Raw genomic sequence first — 15642 nt, 5'->3', positions numbered from 1 at the left:
GTGGCTTAACGTATTCTAACTCAAGAGGAAGAGTGTAACAGGATGATGGAGAAAACTACATGATGAGGAGCGTTATGATTTGTCTTTTTGTATGGCACGACAGACCAATGCCATCTAAGGCATACATTTTTTCGGCGTTTCGGAATCTTGTCTACCTACCTATCTATTTATCTATCTATATATCTATCTATCTATCTATATATCTACTAGTATCATCTATGGCTCTATAGCCATTATGGACTTTGGTCGTTCATTCAGTTTCTTAATTTATACACAGTCAGCAGGATTCCTTAGACGGGGGATCAGCCCGCCGCAAGGCCGATACCTTATACAGAGAACAACGCAAACACACAATAAATGAACATGGACATACATACCTCAAGTGGGATTCGAACTCGCGATCCCAGTTTCCGAGCAGGCGAAGACGGTTCATGCCTTAGACCGCGCGACCACTGTGATAGACAGATATCTTGTATATAGACACTTGGTATTGACTACTTAGATAAGAAGTTGCAAGATTCCTAGAGTCGTGAGACAGAAAAATATGGTCATGAGCCCCGTGGTACTCGGAACAAAGAATCGCTGTGATGGCGAGGGCCAGCAGTAATTTACCCAACGGACTGACCTTGGATGAGGAATCGGCCTTTCACAAGGCCTTTACATTGAACACAGAGCAAAAATGCAGACCCCTGGACTCGGAACACATGATCCAATTTTTCCAGCGGTAGTAGAGAGAACATGACGTAATACGCACAACTGTGACCGACTGTAGTCTTGATCAAATATTAGTAGAACAGAAGTTAACTCTATTCGTATTTTTCATGTCTATTGTTGTGCGGGACTGTACACCGCTTTACACTTGTTTCTATATAGGTTCCTCCGTGACCACTGTTTTAGCCTAATTCCCTTATTTTGAAAAAGTAAAAGAAGGTTTATGAGATCGCCTCCCTCTCTGTGTGTCCTCCCTTTAGCCTGAAAGCCAGAATAATGGCGTCAGAAGCCACTCAGCTTGTCACCTGCTTTCATACTGGTATCCTGTTCGGTTTATTCGACTCTGAAGCTGGAGGCGATCTCTTCCTCCGAAACATCTGTTGACTTTCAACGGACTACATGGTGTCACATCCCAGAAGATAGTACTCTGCATAACCACCGGTGTGAGAAACTCAAATCCTACATGAATTAATTATGTTTAGTTGTATTTAATCCTCGACAGAATTGTTAATCAAGATATTTTTTAAATTGTACAAGTTATTAGATTTCAACATTCATCGGCACAAAATACTAAGTATTCTGTAGACTTTTCATTTACGGATCTGAAATTTTTACTGGCAGTTTTAGTATGGCTATAATTACTAGTTAATTCATTTTCTATATTATGTGAGTAAATTGCTCTGTGGATGACGGTTTAGTGAAAACCAAAAGCGGGGACATCACGTCAAAATATTTGGGACCCACTGGGCTAAGTCATTGTAATATCACACATAGCGGAAAGTCATTGGTTACTAAAAGGCAATAATAATCGAAGCCATATAATGTAACAACTTCTGTAACGAATTTAAAAGGGAAAAAAGGTTAGGCAGTTCGTAACGCGCGTGCGATAGACATGTTTCTGGGATCGTTGACCCGTAAATTTGTAATCAAAGCGACGTACATAAATCCAATCTGTGTCATTAAAATTTTCTGGCATTAGCTATCGTTATAGGTGATCTCTATGTGATGAATTTTGAAATAAAACGGTTTGAATTCAAGTTTGAAACCACTAACTAATTTAAAAAAAGAAAGAAGCATTTAATGGAAATTAATGGGGCATGACATGGAAATAAATGGGCATCATGACCCCGCTTTCCAGCCATAAATTTAATAATTTGACTCATGGGGAGAGAAGAGAGGAATTGGGTGAAATTCCAAGCCTGGTACATCCCCGCATACGTCTTCATTGCATTGTTCTTAATTAATTAGTCACAGGGAAAATTTTACCTTTATCTTTATGAATTATTTCGTGTGATAGTTCCATTTTTATATGAACTCCCTTTTGACATTCACTAATTCTTCTAAAAAACTAAACTCCGTGGCTTGAGTCCGCAAGCGAACTATACCGACCGAGTGACTGCCGCTTGTCGGCGAGTTAGTGCCAACTTTTGCGGATAGATGGTGTCGCGTGGTCAGCGCAACGAATCCCCGCGGCCGCTAATCTCGGTTTTCTAGACCAGAACCGCTATTTCCTTGAAATAGCTCCTCAATTATCCTCACGAGGCTGAGTGGACCCCGTTCCAGACTCGCTTCTCAGAAAATCTGGTAGCGCCAGGAGTCGAATCCGGGACCACTGGATCTGTATCCAGGAACTCTTGACCACTAGACCACAGAGGCGGTCCAAAATTCTTCTACCTCCCCCAAATTTTGTTATTAAAATAGACTTCATCCTCTGCGATCTTATATGTATTAGTGTCTATGATCAACGTACTCATAATTAGTAGAATACAAATATTATGAATAAAAAAGTACGTAAACCTAAGCCTTCAGAAACGAATAGCGCTGACTAATATTCAAGTCTGGTCGGTCTAATCTGTATGTATATTTGTATTAACAGTTCTCACATGCGCTTCCGGACGACGTACGGAAATGAGGTTAAAAGTAATTGTTTCAGCTGAACTTCACGTTAAAAATTAATTTTCTTCTCTTGGCCTATGGCTCCCCTAAAACCCTTCATCCCTCACAGGGGTGTCGACTCACAGGTTGGGAACCACAGATTTAGTGCGATAATGTCCAAACAAATGAACGGTCATTTCCATGAGCTGGTACGTAAATACGGGTAAGTTTACGAGCTTGAATGTAAGCACGCGATGTGAGGCGGACCGTTTGATGGGGAGAGCACGGCTGTGTATGCCGTGTCATAACAGTTCCATAGTAGAGTTATTACCATGCCCCTAAACGGACTGACGTGTTTAAACTTCCGCGTATTCATTATAATTACTAATTATTATAATATCTGGAAATATACATTTACCGTGGCATTAAGGAAACCATAACACGTTTACTTCTTATATGATAATGTGCCACACATTCTCTGGTAAAACATTTTAACCTTTTAATGCCCAATGGTTAATATATATACCACCTAATTTAACATACTAGAATTCTGCAGTGTGCCAACACAGTGTATTTATATGTTCCATATGGTTCTCACAATAAACAGCGACTGTTTCCCTAAACAACATTGACCGGTTGGGCTTTGTAGCGGAGACGTAATGTGTTTCCTGTGAGGTACGGACTGAATCTCTATATTATTTGTGTGTTCCGTGTGGTTCTCACAATAAACAGCGACTGTTTCCCTAAACAGCATTAACCGGTTGGGCTTTGTAGTGGAGACGTAATGCGTTCCCTGTGAGGTACGGACTGGATCTTCATATACACGTATTGTTTAGAAGAAATTCAGTCAAGCCTGAGGGAGGGTTCCTTCTTCAAAGAGGTTTCAAATATTTTCACCGTAGCTCTGCGAGTCGTAGAACGCGACAACTGGGAGCACAACTGGGCCACTCTGTTCCTGGGGGATATAAATACGGGGACCTAGCCTCCAGGTTGTGAGAGTCTCGAAACTGAGACAGTAAAATGTGGCCATGAGTCCAGCTGGGTACGGACCCAAGAATGACTGCACTGGCGAGGACCAGCAGCAATTGTAAACAGCAAACCTGTCCTCTTATCAGACAAGGCGCCCCACATTAACAAATCCGCAACTATTTGGCAGTAATAAAAATCTGGATCCCCAGGTGGGTGCTTGATACTAAACAGACTGGCCGACTGACCGTCGGTCGTAACATAACTTTGACAGTATCGTACCCATCTTGAGGAAGGTAGAGTAAATAAAGTAAGCTTATCTGGCTTACTTTCCAGTCCTGAAAAAGGAGCGGTACGTTACTCCGAAACATCCGTACACTTCTACCAGATTGTATGGGGCCACATCAATCAAGATAATATGTTCTTTTTGTCGGTGACACGAGAACGTCAAATGCAACTGGGGGGGGGGAAAGATGTCTTACTTCTTTTCAAAGTGGACTCGGTCTAAATCAATAAATGTCTGAGACACTGTCTCGATAAAAAGTAAACAGTTCTTTCTAAGTTTTGTCCTGAAATTGCTTGGAGTTTTGCCATTGTATTCGGTTTCATGTCTAAACAGACTCAAAACTACTTACTTTAAGAGAGTTTTTGAGTTTGGGGAATACAAAGAAGTTGTAAAAGGGAAAAAGAAAAGGACACGAGAGTAAATGAGATGTTTCGGCTGACAAATGTGAAACTCTATCTAAAATTTCCTTTTCTGGTAGAGAACTTTCCGCTAGGTGAATTTTGTAGTGAAGGATCGAGTAATATGGCCGCAGTTTTGACCTTTATCTGTCATCTCTATCTCTCATTCATATAGACATAACATCTCAACGCAGTCTGACCTATAACAACATATTTTCAACGAAAAATTCCTTTTAGAGCATCTTCGCCATTTTTAATTGCAAGGATTAAAAAGAAGTAAAGCGAAAAGTAAAACTCTCCCTGTAACAGACCGTGAAGGCCCATAGGGTTGTGAGATGTTGAGGGTCCCACATTATTTAGACAATCGGCCCAAAGATGGCAGTAAGGTTGTCAGCCTTACGCACCGGCCGCGCTTTACTCCCCAGGAAAATTATTTAATTAATTCCTGGTATTTACTTCTGCTAGAGGCTGAGTCGACCCCAAGGCCATAGTGCCGCTGGAAGGATTAGGTCAACTGAAAAAAAAATCCAATAACCTCATCGGGACTTGAACGCGCGACCTTCCGGCTTGTAGCATAGTGCCTCATCAAACTACGCTACAAATCTGTTCATTTCTCTTCCTCTGACATCACTGCCTTCTTAACCCTCTGACGACGGGAATTTGAATAGCCAGTGCGTAAGGTGGTGCGGATTTCGGTGTTAGGAAATTTAAATTTTGCGCTAACATTGTTAACGTTGTCGTCAAATGCTCTTTGGAAGTTCAGATAAATACTAGAATATTGAAACATATATCAATTGAAAATTTTAAATTCTTTACGAATTTGAAAATTCATTTTTACGAAATATTTAAATCTTTCAAATTACGAAGGTCTCCAGACTTATAATGTATTCTTGTACGTCTCTGTGGTTGTTAAAGGCTGAGATTTTATATTCATGACATTGTAATGATACTGTATGTACGGTATGTATTGATATTGACCAATCACATTGTAATAGTAGTTTCCGCAAGTATTGATTTGTCCTTCTAAAGATGGTCTCTCAGACCGAAACATGTCAAGGGCAAAAGATTACAAATGAGAAAAAACGTTTATCAGTCACACTGGATGGAATTGGTAACCTTTTATAATATTGCTACTGTGACGGACCAGGATGAACCCAATCGAAGTTCCTGACTTGTGTCACACTCCACGGTTTTTTAAATAACAAATCCTAAACAGAATCATTGTTTTAAGTTATCAAATTTTCTGAAGTTAAATGAATTCTTATAAAATATGCACTACTAGTAGACAGAAAAACAAACTCCGTTGTCTGTAGTCCGGAACCGAACTATACCGACCGAGCGACCGCCGCCTGTCGGCGAAGTTAGTGTCAACTTTTGCGGATAGACGGTGTCACGTGGTCAGCGCAACGGATGCCCACGACCGATAATCTCGGCTTTCTAGACCGGAGCCGCTATTTCCTTGAAATATCTCCTCAATTATCCTTACAATTATCCTGAGTGGATTCCGTTCCAGACTCACTACTTCTCAGAAAATCTTGTAGCGCCGCGAATCGAACCCGGGACCTCTGGATCCATACCGAAGAACTCTGACCACTAGACCACAGAAGCGGTTCACTAATGGTAGACATTTTAATTTATTAACATCAACATTCGTGATGCATATAAGATATTGGTGGGAAAGCCATAAGTAAAGAGACCACTAGGAAGACGAAGACGTAGGTGGGTGGATAATTATAAAATGAATCTTAGAGAGACAGAGTGAGGTGGTATGGACTGGATTGATCTGGCTCTAGATAGGGATCTTTGGAGAGTTTTTGATTAGCTGCACCTTTGGCTGTTTCTTAAGAAGTCTCAGCACCATGAGCTTAATAAGATTACCATTCGTGAGCTGAATGGAAGGTAGATAATATTTGCGATATTTTAGATACAAAATCTGTTTACAATATCTGAGGATATGTGGCATTTGTGGTTTCATAATTTTTTTAAATTGCAACAACAAATAATTGTCAGTTTCGTCAGGTAAACACACAGATTCTTGCAATTTGTATTTGCCTCGGTTGTGTTCTGATATACGGGGGGAAAACCTGAAGAGCTCATCCGAATGTTGCGCACGCAATCTGCATATTCTCCCATGCTCTTTAAGGCTGCCAGGTTATTTTTTCAGAGTTTGTATTCGTGCCAAGTTATTGCAATGTGACTTTCTAGAAAATCTGCATATTTTCGCGAAATTTAGATCCTCTTACAAACCTTTCAAATTTGAAAATATACGTGTATCTGCGAATCTAAAATTTTCCTAAACTTAATTTTCGTAATGCTTTTATAAATCCGTTGCAAGAATACGACTAGTGAAGACTAAGAACATTAGTGTATACGTAACAGTGAACTGTAACACATGTAGATCAGTGATAGCGCTACATTTGCCTGTAGTTCCGAGCGGTGTGTGTGTATAAGGTGTCAATAAATCCAGTCACCAATCCAAAACCCATCAAAACCCTTAAAATATAACAATATTAAACTGTTTGCCGGTCACCGTAGCCGAGCGGTCTAAGGCATGAACTGTTTTCTCTCGCTCGGAAGCTGGTATCGGGGTTTCGAATCCCATGCAAGATAATATTGTTTGGTATGTGTATGTGTTTATTCTGTGTTTGTGTTGTCCTGTGTTTAGGTAGAGGCCTTGCGACGAGCTGATCACTCGTCCAAGGTGTCCTACTATCTGTAAAATGATCATGGAACTGAAATATCAGAGGCCAGGGCCAAATGGGGCTGTAGAGCCAGTGTAAAAGAAATTAAACTGATTACGTATGAAAGTAATGATTCAATATGGAAAATGAGGCCGGATAACGAGCCTGTAACCTCAAGTTGAGGCTCACATATTCTTAAGTTGACTGCGAGTTATTCCTGTATTACACTCGTACGAGTACGTGCCGAGGCTGAAAGGGTCGATATGTTCTTTGCTAGTTGAAACTGGTTCACATTTACGTAATTTACCAGAAAATACTGGTTTTATAATGGAACTGATATATCAGGAGGGAGTTACGCAGTATCATAAAGATGTTAAAATAACAATGTTCTTCCATTCGTGTTGAATATTAATGACTCATTTTATACATATTTCAAAATATATGATAGCTACGTGGTTCTCACAGCAGTGGCTGTATTCCAGGAAGCGACGGCGTATACTATGTAGTTCATCGACGTTTCATATGAATCTGATGCCTCAGTCTTCAGGGTGGGAAAGTAAGAAAATAAAGTAACCATCAATAACCAGGCAGTAACCAAACGTCGGTGAATTTCAACCGCACTACACGACGTCACATTCCGTAAGGTGTATGATTTAAAATTGATATTTTTGTGAATATTTGCCCCTCGTTTTGAACATCAGACTGTTAGGTGTTTTATAAAAGGTTTAGAGTTAAGTAGACTTAGCTATCCCAGGCCGTTGCCGCTATATGGCCAGATTTATACAGGAAGCTCTCGTTTAGCGTCATGATTATATTCTTGTGAACTGCTACGTTATGAGAAACTATACTAAGAGGGTCCATTTTATTATGAGTAATTTAAGAAATAAGATGGTTATGTTGCCCAGCCTGACTTTACCCCATAGCATCCACTGCAATACGGAAAATATGAACGCGATTGTAAGTACAGTGGAAGGCCCATTATCGAAATTAATTAGTGATAAAAGCGGTTCCGATAATCAAAGATTAAAAATAACAGTCAATAACAATTTTATTTGCAATCATAAAAAATGTTAATGTTTCGGGAAATTTACGCCTCCCTCCTTGCATCAATACTTTTTATTTTATACAATCAGTCTTAAGAAACTTTCATACATATAATTTTTCCCCTGCCAATCACAGTGACCACGCGGTCTAAGGCATTAACACTGGGATCGTGGGTTCGAATCCCACTCCAGGCATGGATGTATGTGTGTGTTTATTCTATATTTGTTTTGTTCTGTGTGTAGGTAGCGGCCTTGCGGTGGGCTGATCACCCATCCAAGAAGTTATATCGATTGTATATAAATTAAGAAACTGAAAAAGCGGCCAAGGTCCTTAAGGGCTGTGTAGCCCTAAGTAGATAGATATGTTTTTTCCGGATATTTCAGATGGTACAGGGATGAACTCCTCGAGGCCTACCGCCTTGTCGTGTCTGCCCTAGCGACACGGAGAGCTATAGTGCAGTTCCTGGTCCTGCACATTGGAGGTTGGGCGTGGGGTTAATAAACCCACCCAATAAAAATTTATTGTCACGAAACCTCTAGAGGAGGCCAAGACCTGTACATGACTATAGCGCCAATATAAAAGCCAGTAATGGAGTTTGGGCCGATCCAACGAGGTTCGATTCCCGAGAAAGCAAGACTTTTCTCCATAGCGTCAAACACTGCTCTGCAGCCCACTCAAGTTCCTATTCAGTGAGTGCCGAGGGCTCTTTCCATCAGGGGTAAAGCAGCAGGGGCGTGAAGCTGGCCAGTCGTCTTCATCTAGTACTGTTTTCAAGAATGGAGTTAAACCTACACTTTCTCATACGCCTTCATGGCGTGGTGCTTAATTAAGCACTAGTACAACTTTATCTTTAACTTACCTTTTTACTAGACGAAACAAAGTACATGATCTGCACTCCTCAATATAACGTAAAAGCGTTTGTCTGCACATTCTATTCAGAAGTACTAATGATGGCATAATGTTGGCGCCGAAACACGTAAAATGTTGTATTATTACCAACAAGTTGTTTCACAGTGCTTTCAACGCATATTTCATATTTGCTTAAGACATCGGAATGCAGCGATTTGATTATTTTTATTATTTGCCTTTCAGCTCCATGAGGCGTCGGGACGACAAGCGTCGGTGATAGCGGGCGGGCTGGCTCTCGGATCTGCTGGCGATGGTCGGTGCTGGGGACGGGGAGTTGAGAGCGCTCGCCCCGTCACTGCAGCACTCCGCCATGACAGCACTACTACCAACATGAATCCAAGATGGCCACCGGGCGCTGCCCGCACTACCTGTTCCTCCACTCCACATTGCTCCCCGACGTCGCCACTACTCGGAGGATGGTGATATGTATTACCATGCTGCCCAAGATGGCACTCAACCTATGATCATACCCAGTGATCACGACAGACACGCGGTGGAAATACTCTTCACCCTGGAGACTCTAACGCAAGCTGGTATCATTTTCATCATGGCGGTAGCCATCATCTTGACCAATGTTCTCATCATAGCCACCTTCCTCAACTATCGCGGTAAGTACATGGCTCGCAACCTGAAGTAACCGAAGTCTCAATATTTCTGACGACACTTGGTATTGTAGCATGTACATCCTATGCAGTAGACGAATAAACAAACGCCAGTTTCTGAGCAACAGCTTGGTAAATACGTTCTCGCGGAAACGAATACGCACGCAAAAATATATTTACTGTTGGAAACGGGATGTTTTCCATGTAGTCCGCTCCTAGCAGATATAAAGAAGAGAATTGGGGCAACCAGAGCAATTGAGCTCTGCAAGGGAGGGTGGGAAGAGATAGCGTTATAGTTAAATGAGTTCAGTTCTTCACGGGCGGCTGTGAGAAGAGGACCTGAGCGTAGAAATCTGAAAAATCTCCACTGTTAGAAGCCGTTGTCAGGGAAAGGCTGATGAAGATACATCAGGCTGGAAAAGGGCTTAGCAGGTTCTGTGGAGATTAGCGGTGGTGCTGTAATTGCTTGTAGTTCCGAGTCGTGTGCATAATTGTTCAATAAATCCATTCACCAATCCATACCCCGTCTATAGTCACACTCCTGAATCCTGATAGTATGTTTCCGTCCTCGTGCTTAGGGGAGGAAAGGTTCCTAAACACTTAGGCTCGTTATGCTTCTAAAGCGGTAGAATTATAAAACGCAATGAAGTGCAGCAGAGTGACCATATAAAGCAGAAACATGTCACAGAATTAAGATTTATGAAACAGAGACAAGTAAGACGCAAACAAACTATGAGCACAACAAGAATTCGGGATTTCGAAGACTGACTCTGCAAATTAAATAGAAAGAGGCAATATAGATAGCTTATTCACTGATCGATGTTACCTCAGCCAGCCAAGTTCGCTTTGAATCGTATTCAGAAGGTGCTCATTTCGAATTCCGGTTCGGACATGCGTTATTCTTAATATGAGTCTTAGTGGTTTTCCTCAGTCTATCATGTCAAACACCAGGATGGTGTTCCGAATATGCCACGACCGATGCCTTCTGAATACTTTTCAATGCATCATTCATCACTCATTTGAAGTCATATAGTCACTCATTTGAAGTCATATAGTCACTCATTTGAAGTCATATAGTCACTCATTTGAAGTCATATAGTCTAGCTACTGATATCATTGTTAAACACCCCACAAAATAGGTACTACAGCCGTGATAGTTTACGAGAGAGAGACAATAAATATGTTACACATAGATATACCTTCATTTCTCGACATATCCTCCACCAACACTGACACACTTCACTCAGCGCTCTACCAGTGCGTCAAAAACCCGCAGTAGAGAAGTCTTTTGACTGTTGTCTGAGCAACTTCCGCACCTGGTCGGGCATCATCTGCGGCTTTCGAACGTCACTGAGAGAATTTCTCATCCCAGTTGTGAACCGCTTTACGAGAAAAACACTTCACAACCTAAACAGGAACTATTTCTATATGAATATATTTTGCATTTATTCAGTTTGCCCACATAAAACTCACAACAGAATTCTACTCTTCAGTAGTACATCCCTCAAGCATGGCCTCCATTTTGACTACTGAAACTAGCCTGTGAACATGCGCATGCGCATCTACTTTGCTGCTACCTAGTGACAATAATATAATAAATAAATTCCGTGGCCTGTAGTCCGCAAGCGAACTATACCGACCGAGCGACCGCCGCTTGTCGGCGAAGTTACTGCCAACTTTGGCGGACAGAGGGTGTCGCGTGATACATATAGAAAACATATTACGTCAATTACGGGTGTTTTACTTCCCTTTGCGACCTGTTTACTGGCTTTCCCGCGTATGTTTCAACGTCTGTGGCGGAGAAACGACTTACAGCTTTTCGAAAGAAACTGATATCCCGATACGCGGAAGTGGGGGGGGGGGAACCCAGAACCTATTCATTATATTCACATGCATAAAAAACGGAGTATGAGAAATTTGCCGTCAGTGTAAAATGCCCTGCAAGTTATGTATTGATAAAATTTCTTGTAACTTTATTCTTCCATGCTTCCCTTCCCACGTTTCTTGGGTTTAATATTATACTACAACACCCTGTTGCACTCACTCATTCACCCCCGTCTTTATTATAAATTAAAAATTTTCACAATCAAACTTCAATTTAAAATAACTTTAAAATCGCATCAGTTGTCACATGTTTCGGCCTTACTTGACCATCTCCAGGAAATTGTTCACTGTTTGAAAACCGTCGCACTGCACTAGATCTCAAGTCATTATATTTCTCTGATATTGCATTATTGTTGTTCGCACTAAAATGTATTTGTTTGCGAGGAGATGCTTTATCGCCACTCCTTTTTAAGTTTGCTTTAGAATATGCAATTCGGAAGGTCAAGGGAAACCAGGTGGGACTGACATTAAACGGGACACATCAGCTGTTGGTCTATGCCAATGATGTGAATCTACTGGGTGATAATATAGATACCATAAAGAAAAACACACAAACTTTAATTGACGTAAGTAAAGAGGTTGGTTTAGAAGTGNCTACCATTCAGTCCAGAACCTTTTGTCTTCTCGTCTGCTGTCCAAAAACATAAAAATTAGAATATAAAAAACTATAATTTTGCCTGTGGTTCTGTATGGGTGTGAAACTTGGCCTCTGACATTAAGGGAGGAACATAATCTGAGGGTGTTTGAAAACAGGGTGTTGAGGAGAATATTTGGACCAAAGAGAGATGAAGTGACAGGAGGTTGGAGAAAACTACACAATGAGGAGCTTCATAGCTTTTACTCTTCTCCAAGTATAATTACAATGATCAAGTCAAGGAGGATGAAGTGGGAAGGTCATGTAGCACGAATGAGGGAGACGAGGAATGCGTATAGGATACTGGTGGGGAAGCCAGAAGGAAAGAGACCACTGGGAAGACCAAGGCGTAGGTGGGTGGACAATATTAAAATGGATCTTAGAGAGATAGGATGGGATGGGATGGATTGGATTGAACTGGCTCATAATATGGACCAGGGATGGCTCTTATGAACACTGTAATAAACCTTCGGGTTCCATAAATGCTGGGAAATTCTTGAGTAGCTGCAGAATTGGCTGCTCCTTCAGAAGGGCTCAGCTCCATGAGTAAGTCAGTAAGTCCCTTCTCGAGCCATTTTCCTTTTGCTGCGTCCATGTCAATGCCTCGTCCTTATGTATGTCCTCACTAGCTAGGCGTATGTCACTTGTTTCTTATGCTGCTTGGACCGATCTCTCCTGCCTTCTCATTAACCCTTACACATCCTGCTGGACAATGTAACCGGAGCCAGCACCTAGCAAAAGCAGCTCTGGGGGTGAAGTGGTCACCCTCATGGCCACAGAACAGCAAATCATGACGCTTCTGGAAAGAGCAGAGACAGAAGATTAATGATTCGCCATTGTTGTGATGGCTGTGCACAGGATCTTCGTATGAAAACAAGTGCCTGCGTTCCATGTACTTCCAGCCCACTTTGTACCTCCTCTAATCTGAGACGAGGAACCAAAATGGAGAAACCCGCAAATGTCTCCTGAACGTCACAATGTGGTCATGGAGCCCAGAGTGGACTTGATACCAAAGAAACACGGATCGGTCAAGAGGCTGGCTGCAATGATACTAAGTCCTGAGTCCTGAAGGAAATGTAAAAGTAAAGGTATCCCTGTAACAGCCGTGGATGCCCATAGGGTTGTGAGATGTTAAGGTTCCCAGATTTTCTAGAGAATCGGCTCATAGACGGCGGTAAGGTTGTCAGCCTTACACGCTGGCCGCCCTTTACCCCCAAGAAGATTCCTGGTACTCATTTCTGTTAGAGGTTGAGTCGAACCCAGGGCCATAGTGCGGCTGGAAGGATTAGGTAAATTGAAAAAAAAGTTCAATGACCTCATCGGGATTCGATCCCGCAGCCTTCCGGCTTGTTGTATAGTGCCTCAACCAACTACGCTACCGCGTGCCCCCTCCTGAAGGAAATGTACGAATATATTGTGTATAGTGGACAAGGACTAAGATTAAGGATTTATACAAAGGAGAGACCCAGCCTCTCGTCAGAGGTTGCACCCACAATTTTGTTTAGATCAAGATACAAATCTCTTCTCCTAGCGGAATATACACGTACCACGATTCTCCTTTCGTCCAAACCTGGTCACTACACTGAGTTGTGTAGTCTCCTCACAACCAACCTATAGGAAACAATATGGAACGTGATTTGATCCAAGTAGTTCCCATTTAAACTGAATCAGGTCTTCATCATTACTCCCTAAGGAACTCTCTTCTCTCTTCAAGGTTAAAACATCGGCTGGTTTATTGACAGTTCCAAATGACGTCACTGGGCCCCAAGACGCAATAAAACAAGTGGCTGGAATTCTGGATGTGTTTCCTTGTGCTGTTCAATATTTGCTTCCACCCTATTTACATTTTATATATACAAATACGTCGGCTAGGGTAGAGCGGTAGTCATGTAGGCGAGTGAACCATGTTTGCAACCCGAAACTAACTTACTTAGACCTTGGTCTACTGCCCTCTAAGGATCTATACGACAGATGTCCTCTCTTTTTATTATACACTTTTGCCTCCATCTCTTCAATTTAAGCTCTCGTAAATCATCCTCTCTATTTGAGACTAGGCCTTTACCTACATGCTTATTCTTTAGCTCTACTTTGACCTCCATTTACTATAAATGCTCATTTTCCTATATCATTCGCTTTTGTCCCCAATTTCCGTTCTGAGCTATCACAAATCATTCTCTGCATGAAACTGGTTCCTCATCTCCTAAAAAAGAACAGTTTTCCGTGATTAAAAAACTTAACGCATTCCAAAAAAGAAAAGTAGCGCGGAATTTCTCATCACTGAGAGACTGTCAACTTTTTATTGAGGATTCCTGTCCACACAGCCGGTTTCGGATCACTCATTAATTCTTAAAGTATGCATTTCATTACTTCTAAGCTTAGATTATTAATTGTGTTCCTTATCTTGCGTATTTTTCTTTGAAGTCATCGATTCTGAAGGGCGACCTCACTTTCACCATCTTGTGCATATTCACTTTGTTATATAATATTTCTTGTAAGAATGAGTTTTATCTTTGTCATTTCACAGTTTTATGTTATCATATTGTCACGTGCGTGAGTGATACAGACGGGGTTTAGATTGCTAATTGGATTTATTGAACACTTGCAGATCGTAACTACAAGTAACTACAGCGCTATCGCTAATTCACACACTCTACAATTCACTACAGCACGCGCTAGCCCTTCTTAGTCTGCTTATCTACACCGGTTGTTGCCTGGTAACGGCTTCCAGCGCCGTAGCTTCCTCGGCTTCCGTGTTCGCGTCCTTATTGGCTCGTGACCGCCTCACAACTAACTCCTACTCTTCTAACTGCTGCCTCAAGACTCTCTCGTAATCGCAACGGACGTCATAAAGAACGCCGCTTTTAACAGTTCTTTTATTGCGTCATGTGGCTATCGCTCGAACCTCGTATAGAACACCATTACTGTTACTGTTTACGGCCATTACCTAGCAACGGCCGTTGTTTTCAGAGTTATTAATTAGCAGCGGGTCTAGATGCCACACTATCAACGTGTTTCAAGAACCGTAGTTGTGTAGCAGATAACGGAATGCCGAACAACCTTTCGTTTCCGCATATCGTGTCTATCCTGTGACTACTGATAACATTTGGACGTAATTAAGTGAAGTGTAACATACAACGTAAACAAGATGGTTTACGATTGACTATTGTGTTTGTCATTCTTGGGAGATGGCGCTACACGTCGGCCTCAACGATTCGCTTGATAATAAGTAGAACTGCATATGAAAACAAAAGAAAGCAGAGGAATTTAATAGTACTGTAGCGTGTAAAGTCGTTTCTAAGCAACAGCTAGGTAAACACGTTCCTGCGGCAACGGACACGCTTGCAAAAACAGAGGTACTTTTGCAAACGGCGTTTTGTACTCGGTCCATGCAAAGAGGTTATAAGGAGGACAATTGATAAGAAAAGGCAGTGGGAAGGGAGCCGCCGTTCAGAAAAGACTTGAGCATGGACGCAGAATAGCAATTGTTAGAAACCGTTACCAGGAAACGTTTAGTGACGACACTGCAGGCCGTAAATGACTTAGCGTGTACTCTAGTGATTTGTAAATTGTGGAAATCAGCGATACTGCTATACTTACATATAGTTACGACCTGTAAGTGATCAATAAAGCCAGTTGTCCAAAACCCCGTCTA

The 15642-nt window shown here is 41.7% G+C and overlaps 1 protein-coding gene across 1 annotated transcript in view; it reads left to right on the top strand.

The window, feature by feature from the left end:
* LOC111866868 (G-protein coupled receptor 52) overlaps window positions 1-15642 on the top strand; it is a 101350-nt gene that overhangs the window by 58695 nt on the left and 27013 nt on the right. The window contains exon 2 of the mRNA XM_023856207.2: window positions 9054-9478. Within this exon, the coding sequence (XP_023711975.1) occupies window positions 9295-9478 (184 nt within the window). The 5' untranslated portion in view covers window positions 9054-9294. The remainder of the gene's footprint in view (window positions 1-9053; window positions 9479-15642) is intronic.

This window comes from Cryptotermes secundus, unplaced genomic scaffold (genome assembly GCF_002891405.2).
Source record: "Cryptotermes secundus unplaced genomic scaffold, Csec_1.0 scaffold42, whole genome shotgun sequence".
Classification (NCBI taxonomy): Eukaryota; Metazoa; Arthropoda; class Insecta; order Blattodea; family Kalotermitidae; genus Cryptotermes; species Cryptotermes secundus.
The sequence above is the reverse complement of the archived record's forward strand: the minus strand, read 5'-3'. Positions and strand labels throughout refer to the sequence as shown.